This window comes from Ostrea edulis, chromosome 5 (assembly GCF_947568905.1).
Source record: "Ostrea edulis chromosome 5, xbOstEdul1.1, whole genome shotgun sequence".
In the NCBI taxonomy this organism is placed as follows: Eukaryota; Metazoa; Mollusca; class Bivalvia; order Ostreida; family Ostreidae; genus Ostrea; species Ostrea edulis.
Genome location: NC_079168.1, coordinates 71,020,271 through 71,045,313, shown reverse-complemented (window position 1 = coordinate 71,045,313; position 25,043 = coordinate 71,020,271). Strand labels below are relative to the sequence as shown.

The 25,043-nt window shown below is 36.0% G+C and overlaps 1 protein-coding gene across 1 annotated transcript; it reads left to right on the top strand.

Moving 5' to 3' along the window:
* The first annotated feature begins 2,869 nt into the window (after nt 1-2,869).
* LOC125652903 (sodium/glucose cotransporter 4-like) lies at nt 2,870-24,575 on the top strand. The gene is made up of 15 exons (XM_048882380.2): nt 2,870-3,112; nt 4,031-4,102; nt 4,357-4,461; nt 12,046-12,105; nt 15,023-15,127; nt 16,149-16,254; nt 16,363-16,443; nt 16,588-16,793; nt 17,414-17,549; nt 17,723-17,830; nt 18,677-18,827; nt 20,968-21,136; nt 21,840-22,055; nt 23,929-24,052; nt 24,204-24,575. Exons 1-15 carry the CDS (start codon nt 3,008-3,010, stop codon nt 24,407-24,409), a joined length of 1,950 nt encoding a protein of 649 aa, XP_048738337.1. The 5' UTR covers nt 2,870-3,007; the 3' UTR covers nt 24,410-24,575.
* The last annotated feature ends 468 nt before the right edge of the window (nt 24,576-25,043 follow it).

Genomic DNA, 25,043 nt, shown 5'->3' with positions numbered 1-25,043 from the left:
AGTACTTGTGTGTAGAATCACAGTGGTGTTTAACAACTTCAGAGTACTTGTGTGTAGAATCACAGTGGTGTTTAACAACTTCAGAGTACTTGTGTGTAGAATCACAGTGGTGTTTAACAACTTCAGAGTACTTGTGTGTAGAATCACAGTGGTGTTTAACAACGTCAGAGTACTTGTGTGTAGAATCACAGTGGTGTTTAACAACGTCAGAGTACTTGTGTGTAGAATCACAGTGGTGTTTAACAACGTCAGAGTACTTGTGTGTAGAATCACAGTGGTGTTTAACAACGTCAGAGTACTTGTGTGTAGAATCACAGTGGTGTTTAACAACTTCAGAGTACTTGTGTGTAGAATCACAGTGGTGTTTAACAACTTCAGAGTACTTGTGTGTAGAATCACAGTGGTGTTTAACAACTTCAGAGTACTTGTGTGTAGAATCACAGTGGTGTTTAACAACGTCAGAGTACTTGTGTGTAGAATCACAGTGGTGTTTAACAAATTTTTTGAATGATTGTTCTCTAGATGTGAATATTTCCTTTTTCACTTTTGTTGAAGATGATGTCAAAAAGGATAGTCTTTCATTTATTCTAAGACAAATGCTGATGTACAGTGTTGAATACGTTTAGATATTGTTTATTTGAGAGAAGATTTGTAACTTCAAATCTACTGCAAGTTTTTTAGAATCCACATTTGATGAAATTCACAGAAGATGCGTATGGTAGATCGGTAAGGTAACGAATTTCTCAATATGATACAAAAGTATATATATATATATATATATATATATATATATATATATATATATAGTTTTCGTCATCGTTACGTGTTTACAAGTGTTAGACGATAAGTGGTGGTCGTTCAATAATTTATTCTAATGAACTGTGTGCGTAATTGATCAATATTAAGATGAAATTTAATTCGTGAAAGCCTGGGGAGGGACTAATAGCCTATCACATAACAGTATTCAGAAATTCTTCCAGTTTTCAAAAGCCTTGTTTCCTGAACACCTGATAGACAGACTTTGAACATGTGTACGGTTGCCGTGTATTCCAGATGTGCTGTAACTTTTATAGTGCCATTAAAAGCATGTCCTGCTAAGTGTTTGATGTTCAAATGTGCCCCCGAATTGCTCAATAGTTTGGGTTATGCAACAAAACTAATCACAAACAGAAACTGAATGGTTTGAGTATTAACTGTTTCTTTGCATTGTTGTGTGCATCCCAGATACTGAATATAAAATCAAAAGGCGAATTCTGGAGAGTATCTTAATATAGATACCACGCCATGTGTGAATCCACGTGCATGTAGCGATGTAGAAAATAAGTATTTACTGAAATGTACATTCATTCAACGCATTTTTCTTCTCAAAGTCAAATAAACTACATAACTTACAACAAAGTATAAATATAATTTTCATTTTAATATGTCTGTGCATGAACTTTCAGCACAATCATAGGCACTTGAATAAAAAGAATGATATAACTATTTGATTATTCCTAGATAAGCCATTCAATTACTACTTATGCTATAATAACCCTGTACTGGGGCTATAACATAAAGAAGTAACTAATGATTTATTAAGGAAATACTGTATTTTTATTCAAGTGCCTATGACGCAAATTACAGGAATATTGAGCGGAAGTCGAGTTACTTTAAGCAAATGATATGCGTGTTTGTGTTATAGGTACCAACGTTCCTGTTTTTCTGGGGATTAACGCTATTTTAGATGCTCGTGAATTCGTATGAATTTCATAAAAGGAAAATGTAAACGTGCAAAAATAGAGGCGCACATCTTACATACATACACATATGTTGTACAAGTTTTTGCTTGTTGATAAGAAACTATTTTCTAAAGACAAAACAAATGGATGCCGATATTATTCTCTTCATATCCGATATCTCAAGTATTCATCATATGTAAACCTGTGTATATATATATATATTCAATAAATTCTTTTTTTTTTTGGTATCGGGGTAGAATAAAGTCAAAAAATAAAATCCAATACTCAAACTTTTTGAGTATTGGATTTTATTTTTTGACTTTATATATATATATATATATATATATATATATTAGAGTTTTGTAGAATTTTTGTTTGCGATAAAGATATGGTAGAGACGCTCCTTGAAGAAAGGACCTCGCCATAATCTTGGTAGATTGATGTACTATTAGTGATGTTGCGATTGTCTATGCAAGTCTGCCAGCGAAAAATGCACTATTGAAAAACTTCCGTTGATCTTTCCGTTATTACTGGTGTGTGTGTGTGTGTGTGTGGAGAGAGAGAGAGAGAGAGAGAGAGAGAGAGAGAGAGAGAGAGAGGTTGAATGTAACATTTGAAGAGGAAATCTATACGTGTACTGACTTAGTTTTACGTCTCTGTTACGTACAATGTATGTATTTGAATGTACAGTTGTATATAGTATCTCGTCATGTTAGTCTGCCTGGTAGTGACCTCTAAATATTAACATCATACACATGTAATTGTAATGCAAACATGAGCTCGTCAAGAGTCCTGGTGGGTCTAGAACGGCGCCCTTTAGAAATTGGGAAATCAAAAATCTAGTATCGATTTTACACGAGAATTGTGGTTCGTTGAAGTTAGCCGTCTTTGACAGTGATTGTAACTACATAAGAACATCAGGTAAATATACATACTTATGCACCGTACAAGAATACCACATTCTGATACACAGTTTGATGCATTCAAACAGTTGTTCTCTTCCGTGAACCTTGCTAGTACAAGACCTGATTAAACCTATGCACGGGGAGTTCCCCAGAACGACTGACCCAGTTATAACTTTTTTAAAATATGGCAAGACACGCAGACAGGTAAATACCGGTGTAATCGTTTGATTTTCTCAGGTATATCTCGAGGTAAAGAAATGTTAAACTGGCAATTTTTCATATATTATCAGCTAACAAGACCTAGGTACATAGCGACATGAGAGGCGCTGCACACACCTGAACTTAAGGAGCTATCTTCTCCACTTTTACTGATCGCTACGAATGGCTAGGAACGGAACCGCGGCCTTCAGTTCCCAGGGGGTGGGGACGGTGGATGTCGTCGTCATTGTTATCTATTTAGCTTTCTGTCTGGCCACGGGAATCTGGGTAAGCAAAATCTCTCTCTCTTTCTAATGCAGTGTGTCAGATGTTTGAATGTTGAGAGTATAATACATGTACCGGTATGTGCACACTTATAAAATCCAACTTAACAAGAAAGCATTATTTGGATCTAAATTTTAAACTTTCTTCAATCTGCAGTGAAATTCAAAAATGATTTTCATGTTCAAAAGAAACGAAAATGGAGACTTATTTCTAATTTTTGGAATTTGACGTCACGAAGACGATGATCATGCTCTCCTTGAGAACTGTCTTAAATTTCATGGGCGCCATGCATCGACCGCAGCTCCTTTCAGTATTTTGCATGGGAAAAGTTTTTAACATAAAATTACCATACACATATATATTTCATTTGATCGTAGTTGGCGCATTGTGCCACGCACCAGCAAACCCGGCAAGCTTGAATTGCCATTCAGCAAACAAACGTGTGTTTCATTGGCGTCGATGAAGATTTACTTGATGGATAATGCCAAAGTTAAAATACGCAGTTTAAAGGTCAAAAAATGTATGACAAGGGAAAATATATTAATGACAAAATTAAGAAAATCGTATTGTGATATAAAATATAAAAAACATTGTATTATGCATTTTTACTATCAATGATTATGAGTAATACAAAGGCAAATGCTTATTTCCAATATTTTTAGTATAATTGATTATGGCCTAAATGGTGCCATGCATGTCCCAGGTACATGTGCATGTAACTAATTTTAAAAAACCAAACCCCTCATTCGGTCGCCGTGTGCAAATTAATTCAGGTGAGTGCCTCAGGCCTATGAGAGGCTACTTATTTTGGTCTGGGTCAGTATGTATATGCTCTATGGTTATTTTGATGGTCAGTCTGTTTTGGTCAGTATATGCTCTATGATATTTTGATGGTCAGCCTTGTGCATCGTTTTGTCTCAGGCAACATGGAGGACAAATAGAGGCAGCATCAGTGGCTATTTTTTGGCGGGAAGAGACATGCTGTGGTTTGCTGTGAGTATTCCATCTGCTTTTAATGCGCACCATTAGTGATTAAAACATGAAACACACATTGGCTAAATATTTAAGACGGTTCAAAATACATCTACCCAGCAAGCATTTCAACATTACCTTTCAACGTTGAATTTTGGTTGCATTTGATAAACCACTTTTAAGAAGATTGTAGAAGAACTTGACTTATTGCATGTAATAGTAACATTTAGTCACTGTCAACTCTTGAGTGTTTTTTTGTTTTTGCCCTTTGTAAGATAGGGGCCTCGCTCTTCTCCAGTAACATCGGAAGCGGAAGTTTTGTGGGACTGGCGGGGACAGGCGCAGCGTCAGGAATCGCTGTCGCAAGCTACGAACTCAATGTAAGTGTCAAACCAACCAGCTATGCTAACTCCGGATAGATATCAGGTACCTGAATTATAATTAGCTGGTTACTCAGTATGCATGATTAGTAAGCGAAAAAGTCGTGAGTAAAATCGCTTAGCTTCTAAGTTCAATATATTCATATTTACATTTGGTTTGTCAGGAAATAAACCTTAGCTGTTTCAATTTGTATTTCTTTTCTTGATAGAAGTACTGAGTTTTTAATGTGCCATGAAAACTTACAGTGCAAACTATAAATATAAGTAACAAATGTGTAGATTGTTAGTGTTAAGGATGTACTGTTGTTTATACACATCTAGATTGTTAGTATTAAGGAGGTACTGCCGATTATACATATCTAGATTGTTAGTATTAAGGAGGTACTGTCGATTATATATATATATATATATATATATATATATATATATATATATATATATATATATCTACAATATGTAGATTGTTAGTATTAAGGAGGTACTGTCGATTATACTTATCTAGAGTGTTAGTGTTAAGGAGGTACATGTACTGCCGTTCATACATATTTAAATTGTGAGTGTTAAGGAGGTACTGTCATTATATCTAGAGTGTTAGTATTAAGGAGGTACTGCCTATTATACATATCTAGATTGTTAGTATTAAGGAGGTACTGTCGATTATATCTATCTATCTATCGATCGATCCATCCATCCATCCATCCATCCATCCATCCATCTAGATAGATAGATAGATAGATTGTTAGTATTAAGGATGTACTGTTGATTATACATATCTAGATTGTTAGTGTTAAGGAGGTATCTGTAATACCGTTCATACATATTTAGATTGTGAGTGTTAAGGAGGTACTGTCGATTATACATATCTAGATTGGTAGTATTAAGGAGGTACTGCTGATTTTACATATTTAGATTGTTAGTATTACATGTAAGGAGGTACTGCCGATTATGCACATCTAGATTGTTAGTATTAAGGAGGTACTGCCGATTATACACATCTACATCTAGATTGTTAGTGTTATGGAGGTACTGCCGATACCCCACGCCTCCATTGTTTATATCCCGCTAACACACACACACAAAACAAATCAGAGAAAAATCACACATTCATGAAGTACAAGCCTAATATAAGATGTTAATAAGTTTAACTAGCTGCTATCTACATCTGTGTTAGCTTTAGTGAATTCGAAGAGTAAAATCAACCAACTAATTACTTTGTGGAAAACTTAAGTTGAAAGTTCAACTAACTCTGTGGAAGCATTAGTAAGTGTGAAGTTACTTGTAAAAAGTAAGTTTTAATTACTAAGCGCAAACATCAATTAAGTGTGAAATTAACAAACTATTAACTCTCAATAAGCGTAGCACACAGTATTGAAATGTAAACTATACCAGCTAATTAATGCAGGTAAAACACACGTTAAAGGTTAATCATTAATGAGCTACTAACTCCGTGCAAGCCCAAATTGAGCGTAGAAACCAGCCAGTTACTTAACCTACACTTATTCGGTAGAAGCTTTATTTAAGTGTAAACTTTGTTATTACTTTTTAAGTGTAAAATCAATTAGCTATATTCAACACAAGTACTAATGAACTTTGTTCAGCCACTGATGTTGTGTAAGTGTTATTAAAAATGTAAAATTAACTAGCTGTTAACCAAGCCATTGATGTTGTGTAAGTGTTATTAAAAATGTAAACTTAACTAGCTATTAACCCAGCCACTGATGTTGTGTAAGTGTTATCAAAAATTAATGTAAAATTAACTAGCTATTAACCAAGCCACTGATGTTGTGTAAGTGTTATCAAAAATGTAAACTTAACTAGCGTAAGAAGTAGTGCACCTGTATTTCCATGTAGTTTAAGCATTATTTCATTCAATAGTTAATTGAATAGAATTAGGTAATACATGTATATACATAACCTACAAATACCCTCTAGTAAGTAAGAAAGTAAATTTTATTTAAAAAGTCGGCACTATATACATTCTCCCCACATTGTCAAGGCAATGTTATAAATATTAGAAATAGATTTTAATATTACAAGGTATGATATCACACCGGTATATGTAATGAATGAACAATAGTCTCGTTGTGGTTGCATGGTTGTCATTCGAAATTTTAAAAGCTATGGAACTCTACAAGCAGTCCTTGTACATGTAGAAGTCGGAAAGAATTAATGTTTTTATTTCAGGAAAAATGTGTAGCCGATAAAAAATAAATAAAAATAATACAATCCATTCCTCTTTTCTTAATTGAGAGAAATTGGATAAAAATCGGACTACATCATTTACACATGGTTCACTTACACAGATAATTAGGTTATCTTAAGGACATGTTGACACAGCAGGTGAACTTGGGTTAGCTAGATGACTGCAATGTTTACAATAGAAAGAAAAAAAACCCTCTGATCAAATATATTGATAATACTTTTTGGGAAAAAAGAAATTAAACTTGACGGCAATCTCCCAAATGGACAAAGATTCTACAATTCACCAAGCTTCTGAGTGTAAATAACATCAAAGAACTTAGTAATTCAGGTCAATATCTTAAATATTCTACAATTGACCACGCTTCTGAGTGTAATGTATATATATTGTGTTTATATATAACATAAATTTATGCAATGATATTACTGTATAACGTTATGTAAGTTTATGCACTCTCCATATCCTGTTCCTGTATGTATTATATCTTTATATCTACTGTACTGCCTGTATATATATATGTGTATGTGAATCCAATGAGCCATATGGCTCAAGGAAATAAAAAAGAAGAAAAAACCCCACTAAAAAGTAGGAAAATATACTTGGTTTCGACTCCAATCTACCAAGGCAAATTAAATGAGCCCAGACCCCATTTTGCATTAATATCAAATATAATACAATCGTGGACAAATCAGAATTACCTACAGAATTCCCGCTGTTTTATACTGTGTTCAGTGCGGCACGAGTCCGTTATCTTGATAATTAGCGCGCGGACAGTGAACTGCAATCTCTGGCCGCCACAGGTGATTCAATACAGTTATTCTGCTTTGAGTTGTTCGTAATGAAAATAACGTGAAAAAAATCTTAATGAATTTCAATCTTTTAAAAATATCACCCCCAGTCCAGGTCTTTCTAATACCCCCCCCCCCCCCTTCAGATCGTATGATGTATGTTCAAGTTAATATTAAATGTTTCTCACTATTGAAACTGCTAAAGTAAAATAGTGATAGGAAAAACTGCTAAGTAAAATAGTAATAGGAAAAGCTGCTAAAGTAAAATACATATACAAATAGGAAAAGTTGCTAAAGTAAAATACAGATAGTAATAGGAAAAACTGCTAAGTAAAATAGTGATAGGAAAAGCTGCTAAAGTAAAATAGTGATAAGAAAAGCTGCTAAAGTAAAATACATGTACTAATAGGAAAAGCTGCTAAAGTAAAATACAGATAGTAATAGGAAAAACTGCTAAAGTAAAATACATATACTATTACGAAAAGTTGCTAAGTAAAATAGTAATAGGAAAAACTGCTAAGTAAAATATATGTACTATTACGAAAAGCTGCTAAAGTAAAATAGTGATAAGAAAAGCTGCTAAAGTAAAATACGTGTACTAATAGGAAAAGCTGTTAAAGTAAAATAGTAATAGGAAAAGCTGATAAAGTAAAATTCATGTACTATTACGAAAAGTTGCTAAGTAAAATAGTAATAGGAAAAGCTGCTAAGTAAAATAGTAATAGGAAAAGCTGCTAAAGTAAAATAGTAATAGGAAAACCTGCTAAGTAAAATAGTACTAGGAAAACTTGCTAAGTAAAATAGTAATAGGAAAACCTGCTAAGTAAAATAGTACTAGGAAAAACTGCTAAGTAAAATAGTAATAGGAAAAACTGCTAAGTAAAATAGTAATAGGAAAACCTACTAAAGTAAAATAGTAATAGGAAAACCTGCTAAGTAAAATAGTAATAGGAAAACCTGCTAAAGTAAAATAGTAATAGGAAAACCTACTAAAGTAAAATAGTAATAGGAAAACCTACTAAAGTAAAATAGTAATAGGAAAATCTGCTAAAGTAAAATAGTAATAGGAAAACCTGCTAAAGTAAAATAGTAATAGGAAAAGCTGCTAAAGTAAAATAACAATAGGAAAAACTGCTAAAGTAAAATACATGTACTAATAGGAAAAACTGCTAAGTAAAATAGTAATAGGAAAAACTGCTAAGTAAAATGGCAATAGGAAATCCTGCCAAGTAAAATAGCAATAGGAAAAACCGCTAAAGTAAAATACATATACTAATAGGAAAACCTACTAAAGTAAAACACATGTACCAAAAGGAAAAGTTACTGAATTAAAATGGCAATAGCAAAACTTGCTAAGTAAAAGAAAAATACATGCACTAATAGGAAATCCTACTATAGTAAAATACATGTACTGATAGGAAAATCTGCTAAGTAAAATAGCAATAGGAAAAACTGCTGAAGTAAAATAGTAGTAATTTCATAGGAAAGGATAATCTTGTTTCATAAATCGGCTTCTGATATTGCTCCATTACTTATCGTCTTAGATGGAATATAAATAATATATATCATCATAATAGATATATACCCTTTATTAAAGAAATGCAGATAGAATATACTCGATAATTTGGTGATATAAATTTGATATGTGTACATTTATCGCCTTAAAGCAAATAATATAATTCATCAACGATAATTGACTTGCCTGGGTACCGGTATAGTTTGGAGCATATAAAATACCTGCGACAATGTAACTATAATTTCATTTCATATGAACCAGCATTTTTGATTGGCTATGATTTTGAAGTATCATTATGAAGTACATTGCACTGGCGAATCTACAGGATGGTTAGGGAAGTTGAAATCCCATCCATATTAGCTGGACAATACTGACGAAAATGTGCTAGGATGGGGGATTACAGCATCCTTCTGAAAATTATTTTGATTCGCCTCTGCAATCATTGGACGACACCTAAATTTGTCTCTAGGTGTTGATATAAATTGAATTTGAGAGATCAGCAAACCTGCATTGAAAGCAGACATTCAGAAAATAAAAACCTAGGAAACAGGACATGTATGCATCATATAATACGAATGTGGTTTCATCGTTCTTTATCATACACAGGTCATCTTTAATTCTCATTTGCGATTGATTTGATGCGCGCATCAGTTCAATTATTACTCCTATCAATTGAATTGTTACACGCATCAATATGGTGGAATTATTGCCCGCAATTTAAGTTGGAGCTCAGTATAAATAATTTGATGATCTCTTTAATTTGATTGAAGATGTCTTTAATTGTTTACAACAATTTTGTATCAGGAATGAATGCGCGCATCAATTCTTTTAAAGAAAGCCACAATTCAATTAAAGAGATCATTAATTCAATTGTGGATATGTTGAATTCTTTTAAGTATGTACATGTAGTTGTTCTCTCTAAAAGAATTATTGCGCGCATCAATTGAATGAATGATATCGTTAATGGAATTGAAGAGAGTAGTAATTCAATTATTACGCGCATTAATCGAATTGATGCGCGCATTCATTGAACTATTGCTCTCTTCAATTGGATTGTAGCGTGCATCAATTCAATTGTTGATATCATCAATTCATTTGAAGAGAACAATTCAAGTATAGCACTCATCAATTCATCAGAACGATTAATGCTATCAACAATTCAATTAATGCGCGCAATAACTCAGAATTGAAGATAACATTAATTATTTGAAGATATCTTTTATTGAATTGTTGCGTGCATCAAATAAATAGATATCTTCAAATAATAACATATATCTTCAATTATTTGAGCTTATGCTAATTTGGTGCTCCATACAGGTTGATACCTAGTTATACATTATGGATTATGACGCCACCTATGATTACAAGAATGTTTCCCTAGTACTTTCGCATCTAGTAATCTACGGGTTGGTGAAAGGTCAAACGCTATTCGTTGTATGAATTTGATGCTTTTATCGTTCTATGTTACCATGTTTCTGTCACTTACCTTGAAATCGTCTTAATGATGAAGACATTAACTTCCAAATGATGAATACATTGACATCATCCACATGATGAAGACCTTGCCATAGCCCAAATGATGAAGACGTTGACATCGTCTAAATGATGAATACATTGACATCGTCCAAATTATGAATACATTGACATCGTCCAAATGATGAAGACCTAAATGATGAAGACATTGATATCGTCTAAATGATGAAGACCTTGACATCGTCCAAATGATGAACACGTTGACATCGTTCAAATGATGAACACGTTGACATCGTCCAAATGATGAAGACTTTGACATCGTCTAAATGATGAAGATTTTGACATCGTTTAAATGATGAAGACATTGATATCGTCCAAATGATGAAGACCCTGACATCGTCTAAATGATGAAGACTTTGACATCGTCTAAGTGATGAAGACCTTGATATCGTTCAAATGATGAACACCTTGACATCGTCTAAATGATGAAGACCTTGACATCGTCTAAATGATGAAGACATTGACATCGTTCAAATGATGAAGACTTTGACATCGTTCAAATGATGAAGACTTTGACATCGTTCAAATGGTGAAGACCTTGACACACACGTTCAATGTTAAGAATGATTGTACCAATAATTACAATTCCTAAATACATGTATACCAAAGGCAGAAACATTGGAGTTATGACCAGAACATTTACGTATTTGCATAAGCAATGGGGTTGAGTTTGGTTAGGTGTTCTCCCAAACTTTGCATTTTTGTTAAAGGTGTGGGTTTTTTTTTTTAGCTGAGTTGCAACGAAGTTGAACTCGGCTATTGGTTTGGTGATGCGGGCGGTTGGGCGTCAACAATTGGTTTCCGAATGATAACTCGAAAAGTTTACAATCTAATCAAATGAAACTTTGAAATATTGTTGGGTACCAGATAAGGAAGACCCCTATTAATTTTGGAGAAAAATGGTCAAAGGTCAAAGTGACCGAAAATAGAATGAAAATTTTAGAAAAATGTGGTTTCCGGATGATAACTCTGAAAGTGTAAAACCGAATCAAATGATACTTAAAGATATTGTTATGTACCAGGTAAGGAAGACCTCTATTGATTTTGGAGAAAATAGGTCTAAGGTCAAGGTCACAGTGACCGAAAATAGATTTAAAATTCCAAAAAATTTTGGTTTCAGGAGGATAACTCGAAATTTTTTAAATTTGAATTAAATGAAACTTGGATATATTGTTGGATACCAGCAAAGCAAGGGCCCTATTGATTTTGGAGAAAATAGGTTAAAGGTCAAGGTCACAGTGACCGAAAATAAATTGAAAACTTCAGACAAATATGGTTTCTGGACAGTAACTCAAAAAGATATGAAACTTTGTTATATTGTTGGATAGCAGGTTAGGAAGAACCCATGCAACTCGGTTCATGCACCCCTGGGTGCATATATTCATTTTTTCAACCTTGACATGAAACACCTGTCTTTTCGAACTGTTTTTCTAAATGTGCTGGTTTAGCACGAGATTTCAATATACATTGATGATAATCTTAAAATCCTTTGCACACTATGATTTATATTAAACACTTACGTAATAAATGATTGACCTTGTTGACAGGGATTGTTTTGTCTGTTGATGCTGGGATGGCTTGTGGTTCCAGTATACATCGCCAGTGGGGTAAGTTAAAATAATGTTTACTTTGTTTTTACTGCTTGGGTTCGCAGGCAAATATGTTGAACAGTCCAGCTTAATTTGATGTTGGTCATGTCGGTCAACATTGATCATATGTCGACGGGTGAACGCCACCAACAAATAGAGGGAGATGATTGATTGCATATTCTTTAATGTCCCTCTCTAGAATTTTTGCACCCATATGGAGACGTCGCCGTTGCCCGTAAAGGGCTGCGAAAATTAGGCCTTTGCTCGGCGCTTACAGACTTGGAGGAGAGGGATCTTTATCGTGCCACACCTGCTGTGACACGGGACCTCGGTTTTTACGGTCTCATCTAAAGGACCGTCCCATTTAGTCGCCTCTTACGACAAGCAAGGGATACTGAGGACCTATTCTAACCCGGGATCACAGGGAGATGAAAGTGAAAATTATGGTACTTAAGGAAATCGGACATCAAAAGAGTTAGGGATAGAAATAGGAGTTAGTGATGTGAATGGTAGTTAGGGATATGAATGGGAGTTAGGGATAGAAGTAGGAGTCAGAGTTAACGATATGAATGTGAGTTAAGAAAAGAAATAGGAGTTAGGGATATGAATGGGAATTTGGGATAGCGATGAAGCTAGGCATAGGAATGGGGGTCAGATATATGGATGAGAGTTATGGATAGGGATGAGAGTTATGGATAGGGATGAGAGTTATGCATAGGGATGAGAGTTAGGGGTAGGGATGAGAGTTAGGGATAGGGATGAGAGTTAGGGGTAGAAATGAGAGTTATGCATAGGGATGAGAGTTAGGGGTAGGGATGAGAGTTAGGGGTAGGGATGAGAGTTATGCATAGGGATGAGAGTTAGGGGTAGGGATGAGAGTTAGGGGTAGGGATGAGAGTTAGGTATAGGGATGAGAGTTAGGGATAGGGATGAGAGTTAGGGATAGGGATGAGAGTTAGGGATAGGGATGAGAGTTAGGGATAGGGATGAGAGTTAGGGATAGGGATGAGTTATAGATAGGGATGAGAGTTAGGGAAATCAAGGTAGCCAGGGATACCATTGAGAGTTAGTGATAACCATGGGAATTAAGGATAGCATTGGAAATTAAGGATTGCAATGGGAGTTACGTTTATACATTACGTAGGAATGAACAACTAATTCCAAGCATGTATAAACTTTATACAGGTATTGGAATAAACAATTATTTACAGGTGTACACATTACATAACGAATACATCATTAATTAGAGGTGTGCACTTTATATAGGAATACACAAAAATAGGTGTACAAATTATATAAAAATACACTGCGCACTGCACAATCAAACACAGATGTGTACGTTTCACAAGAATGCACATGTAATCTATACAGATGTACAAGTTATTTAGGAATACACGATTAATTACATATGTACACCTTACTCAGAATACAGAATCAATTACAGATGTATATGATTCGCAGTAACTGTACACATTACACAGGAATACACAATGAACCAAAGACGTACACGTTACGCAAGAATACACAATCAATTACAGATGTACACGTTACGGTAGAATACACAATCAATTACTGATGTACACGTTACACAAGAATACACAATCAATTACTGATGTACATGTTACACAATAATACACAATCAATTACTGATGTACACGTTACACAATAGTACACAATCAATTACTGATGTACACGTTACACAATAATACACAATCAATTACTGATGTACACGTTACGCAATAATACACAATCAATTACTGATGTACACGTTACACAATAATACACAATCAATTACTGATGTACACGTTACACAATAATACACAATCAATTACTGATGTACACGTTACACAATAATACACAATCAATTACAGATGTACACGTTACGCAATAATACACAATCAATTACTGATGTACACGTTACACAATAATACACAATCAATTACTGATGTACACGTTACGCAAGAATACACAATCAATTACAAATGTGCACGTTACGGTAGAATACACAATCAATTATTGATGTACACGTTACGCAAGAATACACAATCAATTACAAATGTGCACGTTACGGTAGAATACACAATCAATTATTGATGTACACGTTATGCAAGAATACACAATCAATTACAGATGTACACGTTACGGTAGAATACACAATCAATTACTGGTGTACACGTTACACAAGAATACACAATCAATTACATATGTACACGTTACGTAAGAATACACAGTCAATTACTGATGTACACGTTACGCAAGAATACACAATCAATTACAGATGTACACGTTACGGTAGAATACACAATGAATCATATAGATGTACGCGTTACAAAGGAATACAAATTCATAATAGACGTATATGTCGCACTCTATCAGAAACGTACATATCACACAGGAACACAAAATCAATTAAAAGTCTTCACCTGACATGAATAGAAAAAAAATCAATTAAGGTGTAATTGCAAGTTAGATATGAAAGCATCTTAATTACAGGTATAAACTTAAATAGGAATACACAATGGAATTATATACTTTATGTACATGAAAAGGTGACGATAACGAACAGTGATCAATCTCATAACTCTAATAAAGAATACAAAATAAAGTTTGGGCAAACACGGACCCATCGATATACCAAAGGTGCGTAGGAAGAGTAAGCATCCCCTGTCAATCGACCCCACCCGCCACGAGCCCTATATCTTGATCAGATAAACGGAGTAATCCATAGCCAGAATCGGGATGCCAAGAATGGTCTAACAATTGGTATGGAACACGTCAGCTTTTCTTTTTACAATATCTGATTGCAATCAGACAATGACTGCAGGAGGAGTAGGTTTTGATACAATACAAAATTGTTTTATTGATACATAGTACTGACAATCAGAAGTAAGCATTTCTATCCTGTCATCTTTTGAACAGTCTTATCGAATTGCAGGTGTACACACTTCCGGAGTACCTGAAGAAGAGGTTCGGCGGTCAGCGGCTACAAATCTACATGTCTGTACTTTCACTCCTCATCTACATCTTTACTAAAATATCGGTAAATGAGCTGTTGTATATTGATTGATTGTATCTTGCTTAACGTCTCGCTCGAGAACTTTTCACTCATATGGAGACTTCACCAAGACCGGTTTAGGCCTATGCTCGGCGCTTACGGCCATTAAGCAGTGAGAGTTCTTTAGCGTGCCACACCTACTGAGACACGGGACATCCGTTTTTAAGGTCATCTACGAGGACCCGTGACATTCACGCCTGATGCGGAGCGTTTGGCGATGGAACTGTCACTACCTATTTTCACGACTTTTAAAAGTCTGTCGCGGCCGGGATTCGAACCCCGGCCTTCCGCATGTGGCCACCGCGGCGTTGTGTATTGGTATGATAGATAGCTGGATAGGATTGTGCTGTTTATACCGCGCTACCCTACTACCGACTTGTTGGTCGATGATGCGGTGGCGATGACGCAATCTAGTGTGATGACACGATAATGATGACGCTATTATGATGGTGGTATGGCGCGATGACACGAATAAGAAGCTTGCTATCGCGTCATCACCATTGTATTAGATAGTGTCACCGTCATATCATCATCGTATCATTGCTCCATCGTTATCGCACTTCATTATTTCATCGCGTAATAGTAATTGCACCAGTTTAAGGTGGTGGTATGTACCTTCGGATATAGCAATATTGACAATGGATCATGTATGTATTAATAATTTGGTGGGTACCACCAACAAATTGGCCTTAGTGATGACGCAATAAATCTCAAACTTGGCACATAAAACAATACAAAAAGAACTTGCTGCACAACATATAAGTTTCACAAGAACGTACCTTTGGTAATTCGTCTCTTGCACACATTTGTCAACTTTTGTTGTCAATATCCTGCTTAATGTTATACAATATCGTTACTTCATAATGGCTAAAGCATATTAATTAGCTGCCCGGAATCAATGGAAACAATTTATTTCTTCTTTAAACTCTACCTGCATTTCTACATTGTTCTATATATAAATGTAATCATCGTTCTCTCTGGGCAGCGAAATTTTCTATATCAACAGGTGGACATGTATGCAGGAACCATTTTCATACAGCAGGCAATTGGCCTTGACCTCTATGCGGGCGTGGTAATCTTACTAGGAATATCGGCCTTATACACCATATTAGGTACTGTAGAGTTCCCAAAGGCTCACTGACACAGTAGTTCGCTTTGACAGAGAATTACAGTTTATAACCCGGTAAGGTGATTGTTGATAATGGAATCCTGTTTTACAGGCGGACTTAAAGCTGTGATTTATACAGACACATTACAAACTGTTATCATGGTGGCTGGGTCCATCGTCCTGATGATACTTAGTGAGTATGAAAAACACGGGTATCTAACATGTCATTCCCTTCCAAGTCTCTCGTACAACTTCATTGCAAGGGTCGAGAATATAATACAAAACAGGTGCCCCTCAAGTACATTTCTTCTCATTGGTTTTATGTACTGATTCTCAGGTTTTGACAAGATCGGTGGGATAGAGAAAGTGTACACACTGTTTCCCAGGTCGGTGCCCTCACCCCTGGTGAACGGATCAGACTGTGGGGTCCCGCCATCTGATGCCTTTCATCTGCTCCGTGACGCCGTTACTGGGTCAATACCCTGGCCAGGGAACGTGGTGGGCATCACCATCCTCAGTTGCTGGTACTTCTGCTTTGACCAGGTATTAAACGCACAGCATGTTTGCAGAGATTATGCATACAAGAGAGAGAGAGAGAGAGAGAGAGAGAGAGAGAGAGAGAGAGAGAGAGAGAGAGAGAGAGTTAGAGAGAGAGAAAGAGAGAGAGTTAGAGAGAGAATCTCATACTATGCATACTGTTCTAAAGGAAGTTGTTTGCGTAGAATCACGGAAAAGAAAATTCGACTATCAAAACAATATACCCAGAGACAAATCCAATGAAACCCAGAATGCAATATGATTTTTAGTACAAATGATGAAGTTATTTACTGGGATTTTTACCTTATGCAAATGTTTACATGTATATCATGTGGTGGACCCCGCGATATAAGTAGTAAACTACCGTACAGGGGTATGCCGTGCGACATCACACTGGTCAACAGTGCTAACAGTCTAATAAATTGTTTGACGTCATACACATTCCAGCTCTCTTCCGGCAACCTTTGTTTAGTTTCACTTCCGGCCGCTCTTATTTAGTTTTCAATTCCGACAGCCCTTGTTTTGTTTCCACTTCCGGCATCCCTTGTTTAATTTTCACTTCCGGCAGCCCTTGTTTTTAGTAATGAATATAACTCTATCAATTTTCATTACTTACACGTTCTCAGGTTCTTGTCCAGCGGTCGTTGGCTGCTAAGAACATGCATCACGTGAAAGGTGGATCCATTCTTGCTGCCTACCTGAAGATCCTACCACTGTTTACCACAGTCTTTCCAGGGATGATTAGCAGAATCCTATTCACAGGTAGGTTTCTGATAAAGAGCATCAGACTAAAACCATTCAGTAGCACCACCCTTCTTGTTATTGCAATATTCATACGCGTGTCATGACGGCAACGATACTCAAAATCAAGGAGAATATTTTCAAAGATATTTACAAATTGCGTCCTTGGTTTTTGTTTTCGTTTTAAAATCTAGATCAGGTGGCCTGTGTAGATCCCAAGATATGTAAAGATGTCTGCGATAACGAGGCTGGGTGTACAAATATTGCGTATCCCAAACTGGTGGTGGAACTCATGCCCGAAGGTAATATTCAACACTGATTTATAACACCGACCACATTCACTTCACTAAACGGGAGGAAAATAGTAGTGCATCACATACATTAATACTGGAGTGCTTTAAAATATATGAATTTGTCTGCATAGTAGTGCCAGATTTTGTATTTTATAGAGTTAATGGATGTGCCAATATATCTAAGTACCAACATCCATCTTTCACTTTGTATAATATATCATGGTAATGAACACAATTTTTCAACAATGATGTAGATATTTCATACATAAACATTTCTGATAGTGTTTCGTCTGCTTCATATTTGTCTGACCATCCAGGTGTCTGTTATATCAAAGTTCCATGGCGGTGGTACTTATTTGGAGATAAATACCGAAATGTAACCGATGTTTCTCTTTTGCTCTCTTTCAATTTGTTTAATTCATAATGCAGAATAATCGTTTTGCAGTGGCTACAATCTTGTCATAGAGATAGAAACATCTCATTTCTACCCTATGTGTATGAATAACAGGTTAATTTCACACGAAAAAAAGGAAATTGGATGTCTTATTATCATGATACAATTACGGTAGAGAAATAAAACTCGATATTAGTCAGAATACACTCTAGGCACTAGGCATACACCTTTAAAAGTCCAAACATTATTGCATAAAAATGATAGAAGCAACACTTTTGTACAATCAAAATATCTTTTTTCATAATCGAAATTAGTCAGTGTCGTAATTAATTTTAAACAACTCATCTTTTTAAACAGCATATTCGAACAAATATAAACCTCCAACTCTTGTTTGCTTTTATTAGTGATGGACGTTGACCATCACACAACTTAGAATCATTGTCAACCATTTTCAACTTCAGGATTGAAAGGTTTGATGCTGGCATCAATGATGGCTGCATTGATGAGTTCTCTGACGTCAGTGTTTAACAGCGCTAGCACGCTGTTCACCATGGATATCTGGCAGCGCGTGCGCCCTGGATCTACCGAAGGAGAACTTTTGGTAGTGGGCAGGTAACCAGTAAAGTGATTTTACATCATCAAGTGTTATTTGATTACTATTCTCAGATATGATAGATGATTTGTTTGGATTGAGTGATGTACGAGTGCCCAGAATATAATAAAATTCATTCCTGTTTAAAGCTCCTGGGTGGTAAAGATGGAATAAAATAGGGAGAAACAAATCATGAAGTGTTTGTGTGGAAAACTCTTTTTTAAACTTATAATTCAATCTGAATATATGTTAATTAAACCTTAAGTAAAATGGAATGATAGGACAATGTTTTGAAATGATTATATAATTTCATAGTACTGATTCATTATAATTGTGCAGAGTATTTTTATGCCCCCCTTTGAAAAAGAGGGGGCATATTGTTTTGCACCTGTCGGTCGTTCGGTCTGTCGGTCGGTCGGTCTGTAGACCATGTGTTGTCCGCTCAATATCTTGAGAACCATTCACTTGATGATAATGATATTTCATATGTGGGTTAGTTATGAGTAGAAGAGGATCCCTATTGTTTTTCAGGTCAAAAGGTCAAAGGTCAAGGGTCAATCTACTCTGGACATAGGAATATAATGTCCGCTCAATATCTTAAGAACCCTTTGCTTGAAAGACATCAAACTTGGCACACTAGTACATCCTAAGGAGTAGATGACCCCTATTGATTTTGAGGTCATATGGTCAAAGGTCAAGGGTCAAACTGGGCATAGGAATATACTGTCCGTCAAATATCTCGAGAACCCTTTGCTTGACAGACATCAAACTTGATACACTGGTACATCTTCAAGAGAAGATGACCCCTATTGATTTTGAGGTCACATGGTCAAAGGTCAAGGGTCAAACTTGACATGGGAATATACTGTCTGCTCAGTATCTTGAGAACCCTTTTCTTGACAGACATCAAACTTGGTACACTAATACGACTTCAGGAGAAGACGACCACTATTGATTTTGAGGTCAGTGACCGTCACGTGGTCAAAGGTCAAGGGTCACACTAAACAGGAATATACTGTCCGTTCAATATTTTGAGAACCCTTCGCTTGACAGACATCAAACTTGGTACACTGGTACATCTTCAGGAGAAAATTACCCCTATTTATTTTGAGGTCACATGTTTAAAGGTCAAGGGTCAAACTGGACATAGGAATATACTGTCCGTTCAATATCTTGAGAACCCTTTGCTTGACAGACATCAAACGTGGTACACTGGTACGTCTTCAGGAGAAGACGACCCCTATTGATTTGCAGATCACATGGTCAAAGGTCAAGGGTCAAACTGGACATTGGAATATACTGTCTCCTCCATATCTTGAGAACCCTTTGCTTGACAGACATTAAACTTGGTACACTGGTACATCTTCAGGAGAAGATGGCACCTATTGATTTTGAGGTTGCGTGGTCAAAGGTCAAGGGTTTAACTGTACATAGGAATATACTGTCCGCTCAATATCTTGAGAACCCTTTGCTTGACAGACATCAAACTTGGTACACTGGTACATCTTCAGGAGAAGATGACTACTAATTATTTTAAGGTCACATGGTCAAAAGTCAAGGGTCAAATTGGACATAGGAATATACTGTCCGTTCAATATCTTGAGAACCCTTTGCTTGACAGACATCAAACTTGGTACACTGGTACATCTTCAGGAGTTGATAACCCCTATTGATTTTTAGGTCACATGGTCAATCCACTCTTGACATAGGAAGATATTGTCTGCTCAATATTTTGAATTGATGATACTACTCTCAATTAAATGATGTGTGTGTGTATAATCCTTTTTAATTTTGCACCATGGGGGGCATATGTGTTTTACAAACATCTCTTGTTATAATCTAGTGATGAAATTCCTCAGAATGTTTTTCATGTGGTAAATTTCACGATATTTCTAATTATAAGCCTGGCTGTGAAATTTTACGATATTTCTAATTATAATCCTGGCTGTTAAATTTCAGGATATTTGTTTAAAAGAATGTGGTTAGTGGATTTTCAGGATCTTCACTATAATTCTGATTATTAGTTTTCATGATATTCCAATCCTTGTGATGAATTATTATATTTCTTATAATCTGCTAGATGAATTATTAGGATATTCAATGTAATCTATGTGAAGAAATTTCAGGATATTCTTTATAATTCTGGTGGTGAAATTTCAGGATATTCATTATAATTCTGGTGGTGATCAGCGTTGTGTGGATCCCCGTGTTACAAGCCTCACAAGGGGGACAACTCTTTAATTACATCCAGGCCGTCACCGGATATCTTGCCCCACCCATCCTTTCTCTCTTTCTACTGGCAATATTCTGGACGAGAACCAATGAAGCCGTAAGTGATCAAATGATTGATTTACCAGTAGTATATGGGGTTTAATTTACATTGATTTAACACTTATAAGAAATATTTTGTCCATCGTTAACAAAATAATTTTTCTTCTGGAAAAAAGTTGCCCATTTTCACTCAATTCTTATCATTCCATTGCCAAAGGCAGTAATATATATGCACATACAAGGAGACCCCGACATTTATAGACTTCATTTAACGCGTTTGGCCAGATGCTATGGATTGTTTTCAGGTAATTGCAAGCTTTAATATCTTTAATCTTATGTTAACATTTTCTTTGGAATAGCTATGCTTCTTATTAATTGAAAACTGAAACCCTATGAATTGCATGAATTATATGTTATTGTCCATTACACACTCAAAGTCACCAATAAGGCTCAATTCTTGAATTGAAATTGACCAAAAATGTATCTTTCAAATTGCCATAAGTCATTTATTTAGTGAAACTTTAAAGTTTGATTGGTCAAACTTTGTTAACATTCGTAACACCAAATTTCGTATAGACAAGGAGCTTAAGGGAGAAGTGAAGAGGGATTAAGTCTGTGCTATAGTGCTTTTGAATACTAGTATTCATATAGTGCTTTTAAATATTCATATTTTGGTAAACTAATAGTACACTGATTATTTTCACACAGATGGTTTTATAAAACTTTTACGAGACCTTGTGTTGTTTTTTTTGGGTGTGTAGGGTGCGTTCTGGGGGCTGATGATTGGATTGGTGGTGGGGTTAACTAGGATGGGGCTTGACTTCGGATACGGTTCCCCTAAGTGTGGAGAAGAGGAGTTCCGGCCTGCCATCATCTCTAAGGTCCACTTCCTCCACTTCACCATCATCCTCTTCTTCCTCAGCCTCTTCGCCATGATCATCATCACGCTCTTCACTGAACCTATTCCTAATAAACACGTGAGTATTACATCTACATTACATTACAGAGATATTTTATTGAAAGTAGACATTAACGGCAAACTGACAACTCAAATGTATGACAAACGGGATGATTTCAGCTTCTCCATCGTCAACTTCCCATATTTGTGTAGCAATATTCCATTATCACCTGCATATGGTGTTTATATATCTCAATTGATTCGATATGCAAGAGCTTGTTCTGGGTATAGTCAGTTTTTAAATCGAGGTAAGCTACTGACAAACAAGTTGATGGTACAGGGATTTCAACAGTCTCGATTGAAGTCAGCATTTCGCAAATTCTATGGTCGTTATAACGATCTAGGTCGTCAATACAACCTCACATTGGGTCAAATGCTGTCTGACGTGTTTCATACCGATTGTTAAGCCGTTCTTGGCACACTGATTTTGACTGCGGATAACTCCGTTTACCTGATCAGGATATAGGGCTCACGGCGGGTGTGACCGGTCAACAGGGGATGCTTACTCCTCCTAGGCACCCGATCCCACCTCTGGTGTGTCCAGGGGTCCGTGTTTGCCCAACTATCTATTTTGTATTGCTTGTAGGAGTTATGAGATTGATCACTGTTCGTTATCTTCACCTTGCATGTAGTAGTCATATGTAAGTTTTGATGGTCACACATAATCTCATATAAGTATTAGTTATCAAACATGAAAGGTGAAGATAACGAACAGTGATCAATCTTATAAGTAATATAAGCAATACAAAATAGAGAGTTGGGCAAACACGGACCCCTGGACACACCAGAGGTGGGATCAGGTGCCTAGGAGGAGTAAGCATCCCCTGTTGACCGGCAATCTGAGGTACACCAACCATTCTGTTAGAGCCTGTGTTCCTTAAAGACTCCACAGAATGACACCTTTTTATTCATAAGTAGTAATAGTTACACATACATATTGATAGTCACATATCAATAGTCATATATAAATATTACAAGTAACCCGTAACTACATGTACATTGCTTATAGCTACTGACAGTCACACGTAAGTATTAGTCGTTACATGTAAGTATTGATAATTGCACTTAAGTACTAATAGTTACCCGTAAGTATTAGTAGTCAAAGTCTTGATTTTAATGGTTACCAACACCCTGCTCACTAAAGTATAACAATAATAATTTTCATTCATATGTCGATTCAATATATCCCAGTGAACTGGAAATAAAAGACACCACAGAGTCGTCCACTCCTTCTTCATACTCAAATATTTCATTGAGAGTAGATAATAACGGCAAACTAACAACTCAACTTTGTGACAAACGGTATGATTTCAACTTCTCCATCGTCAACTTCCCATGTTTATATAGCAATATTCCATTATCACCTGCATATGGTGTTTACAACTCTCAACTGATTCGATACGCAAGAGCTTGTTCTGCATATGATCAGTTTTTAAATCGAAGCAGGCCACTGACAAACAAGTTGATGGTGCAGGGGTTCCAACAGTCTCGTTTAAAATCAGCATTTCGCAAATTCTATGTTAGTACCTATCATTGGGTCAAATGCTGTCTGACGTGTTTCATGCCGATTGTTAGGCCTTTCTTGGCACACTGATTTTGACTACGGATAACTCCGTTTATCTGATCAGGATATAGGGCTCACGGCGGGTGTGACCGGTCGACAGGAGATGCTTGCTCCTCCTAGGCACCTGATCCCACCTCTGGTGTGTCCAGGGGTCCGTGTTTGCCCAACTCTCTTTTGTATTGCTTGTAGGAGTTAGGAGTTATGATGCAGTTGCTACTTGTATGTTACAAACTACAGTAAACATGACCTCCATTGACAGAACGCTTTTGTTGAACTGCTGTAATTTGAAGTGGGAGAAAAGACGAAATGATTTGAATTTCAATTTCAGCTCACCAGGTTGACTTGGTGGTCACGTCACAGTTTACAGGACAGGGAGCCGTTCAAAGAGGAACAGGAATTCCAGAGCCTGGCCACGTCCATTCAGAACAAAAAGATGGAGACACAGAAAGAAGGCAAGATATCAAAATATAAATTTTCAAAACGTATCAAAAAAGAATTAAAATTTCCGTAATCATTGAACTACTGGGTTCATAAACTTGTAGGATATTTTCTTAGGATATCGAAATAAATGATAGACCACAGTGACCTTTTTTTATCCACTAGTTAAAATGACCAAGTGGCGGCATGCTTTATATGTGATATGTGGATATGAGCCTCCGAAACCGGTAACAGCCACAGAGGCGGAAATAGCCGAACAAAACCGACTTTTAAGGAGTATTACGGAGAAGGGGAAATGGAAATGGTTTGTGAACATTAATGCAATCGTCCTAATGACACTTGGCATCTTCTTGTGGGGATTCTTCGGTTAACATTGAAAAGCAGCATGTGATACGTCATTAGAATAGACACTATGGCTTGTAGAGTGTTTCTTTAAATATCATATATGATATACATGTATATATATAGTCATAATATATTGTATATGTTTGTATGGAAACTTAATTTCAGTAAAAATATTTGAAGATTGTTACTACAGATGGCAGTGTTCCTTATTATCAATCTCAAGAGCTTTTATTTATTTTTGTCTCATATACAATGCATGTCTACAAATGACATAATTTACAATGGTCCATATCATTATTTGTCTTTGGTATAAAAGTCGTTTTAGTTTCTGATTCCAATGATTTATCAAAACTTTTGTGGTCGTTTACGCTCTACATGTATGTAATATACGCAACCACCACAAAACGCCCTACATGAATGTAAAAATACACAACCACCACAAAACGCTCTTCATTAATGTAATATACACAACCACCACAAAACGCTCTACATGTAATATACACAACCACCACAAAACGCTCTACATGTAATATACACAACCACCACAAAACGCTCTACATGTAATATACACAACCACCACAAAACGCTCTACATGTAATATACACAACCACCACAAAACGCTCTACATGTATGTAATATACACAACCACCACAAAACGCT

What these genes read in the sequence shown, in the direction of transcription:
- LOC125652903 (XM_048882380.2), top strand. Translation starts at nt 3,008, where the DNA reads ATGGCTAGGAACGGAACCGCGGCCTTCAGTTCCCAGGGGGTGGGGACG. An exon ending in GTCTGGCCACGGGAATCTGG is followed by an intron (nt 3,113 to 4,030) that starts GTAAGCAAAATC and finishes GTTTTGTCTCAG; the next exon opens with GCAACATGGAGGACAAATAG. An exon ending in TAGCAGAATCCTATTCACAG is followed by an intron (nt 17,550 to 17,722) that starts GTAGGTTTCTGA and finishes TTTAAAATCTAG; the next exon opens with ATCAGGTGGCCTGTGTAGAT.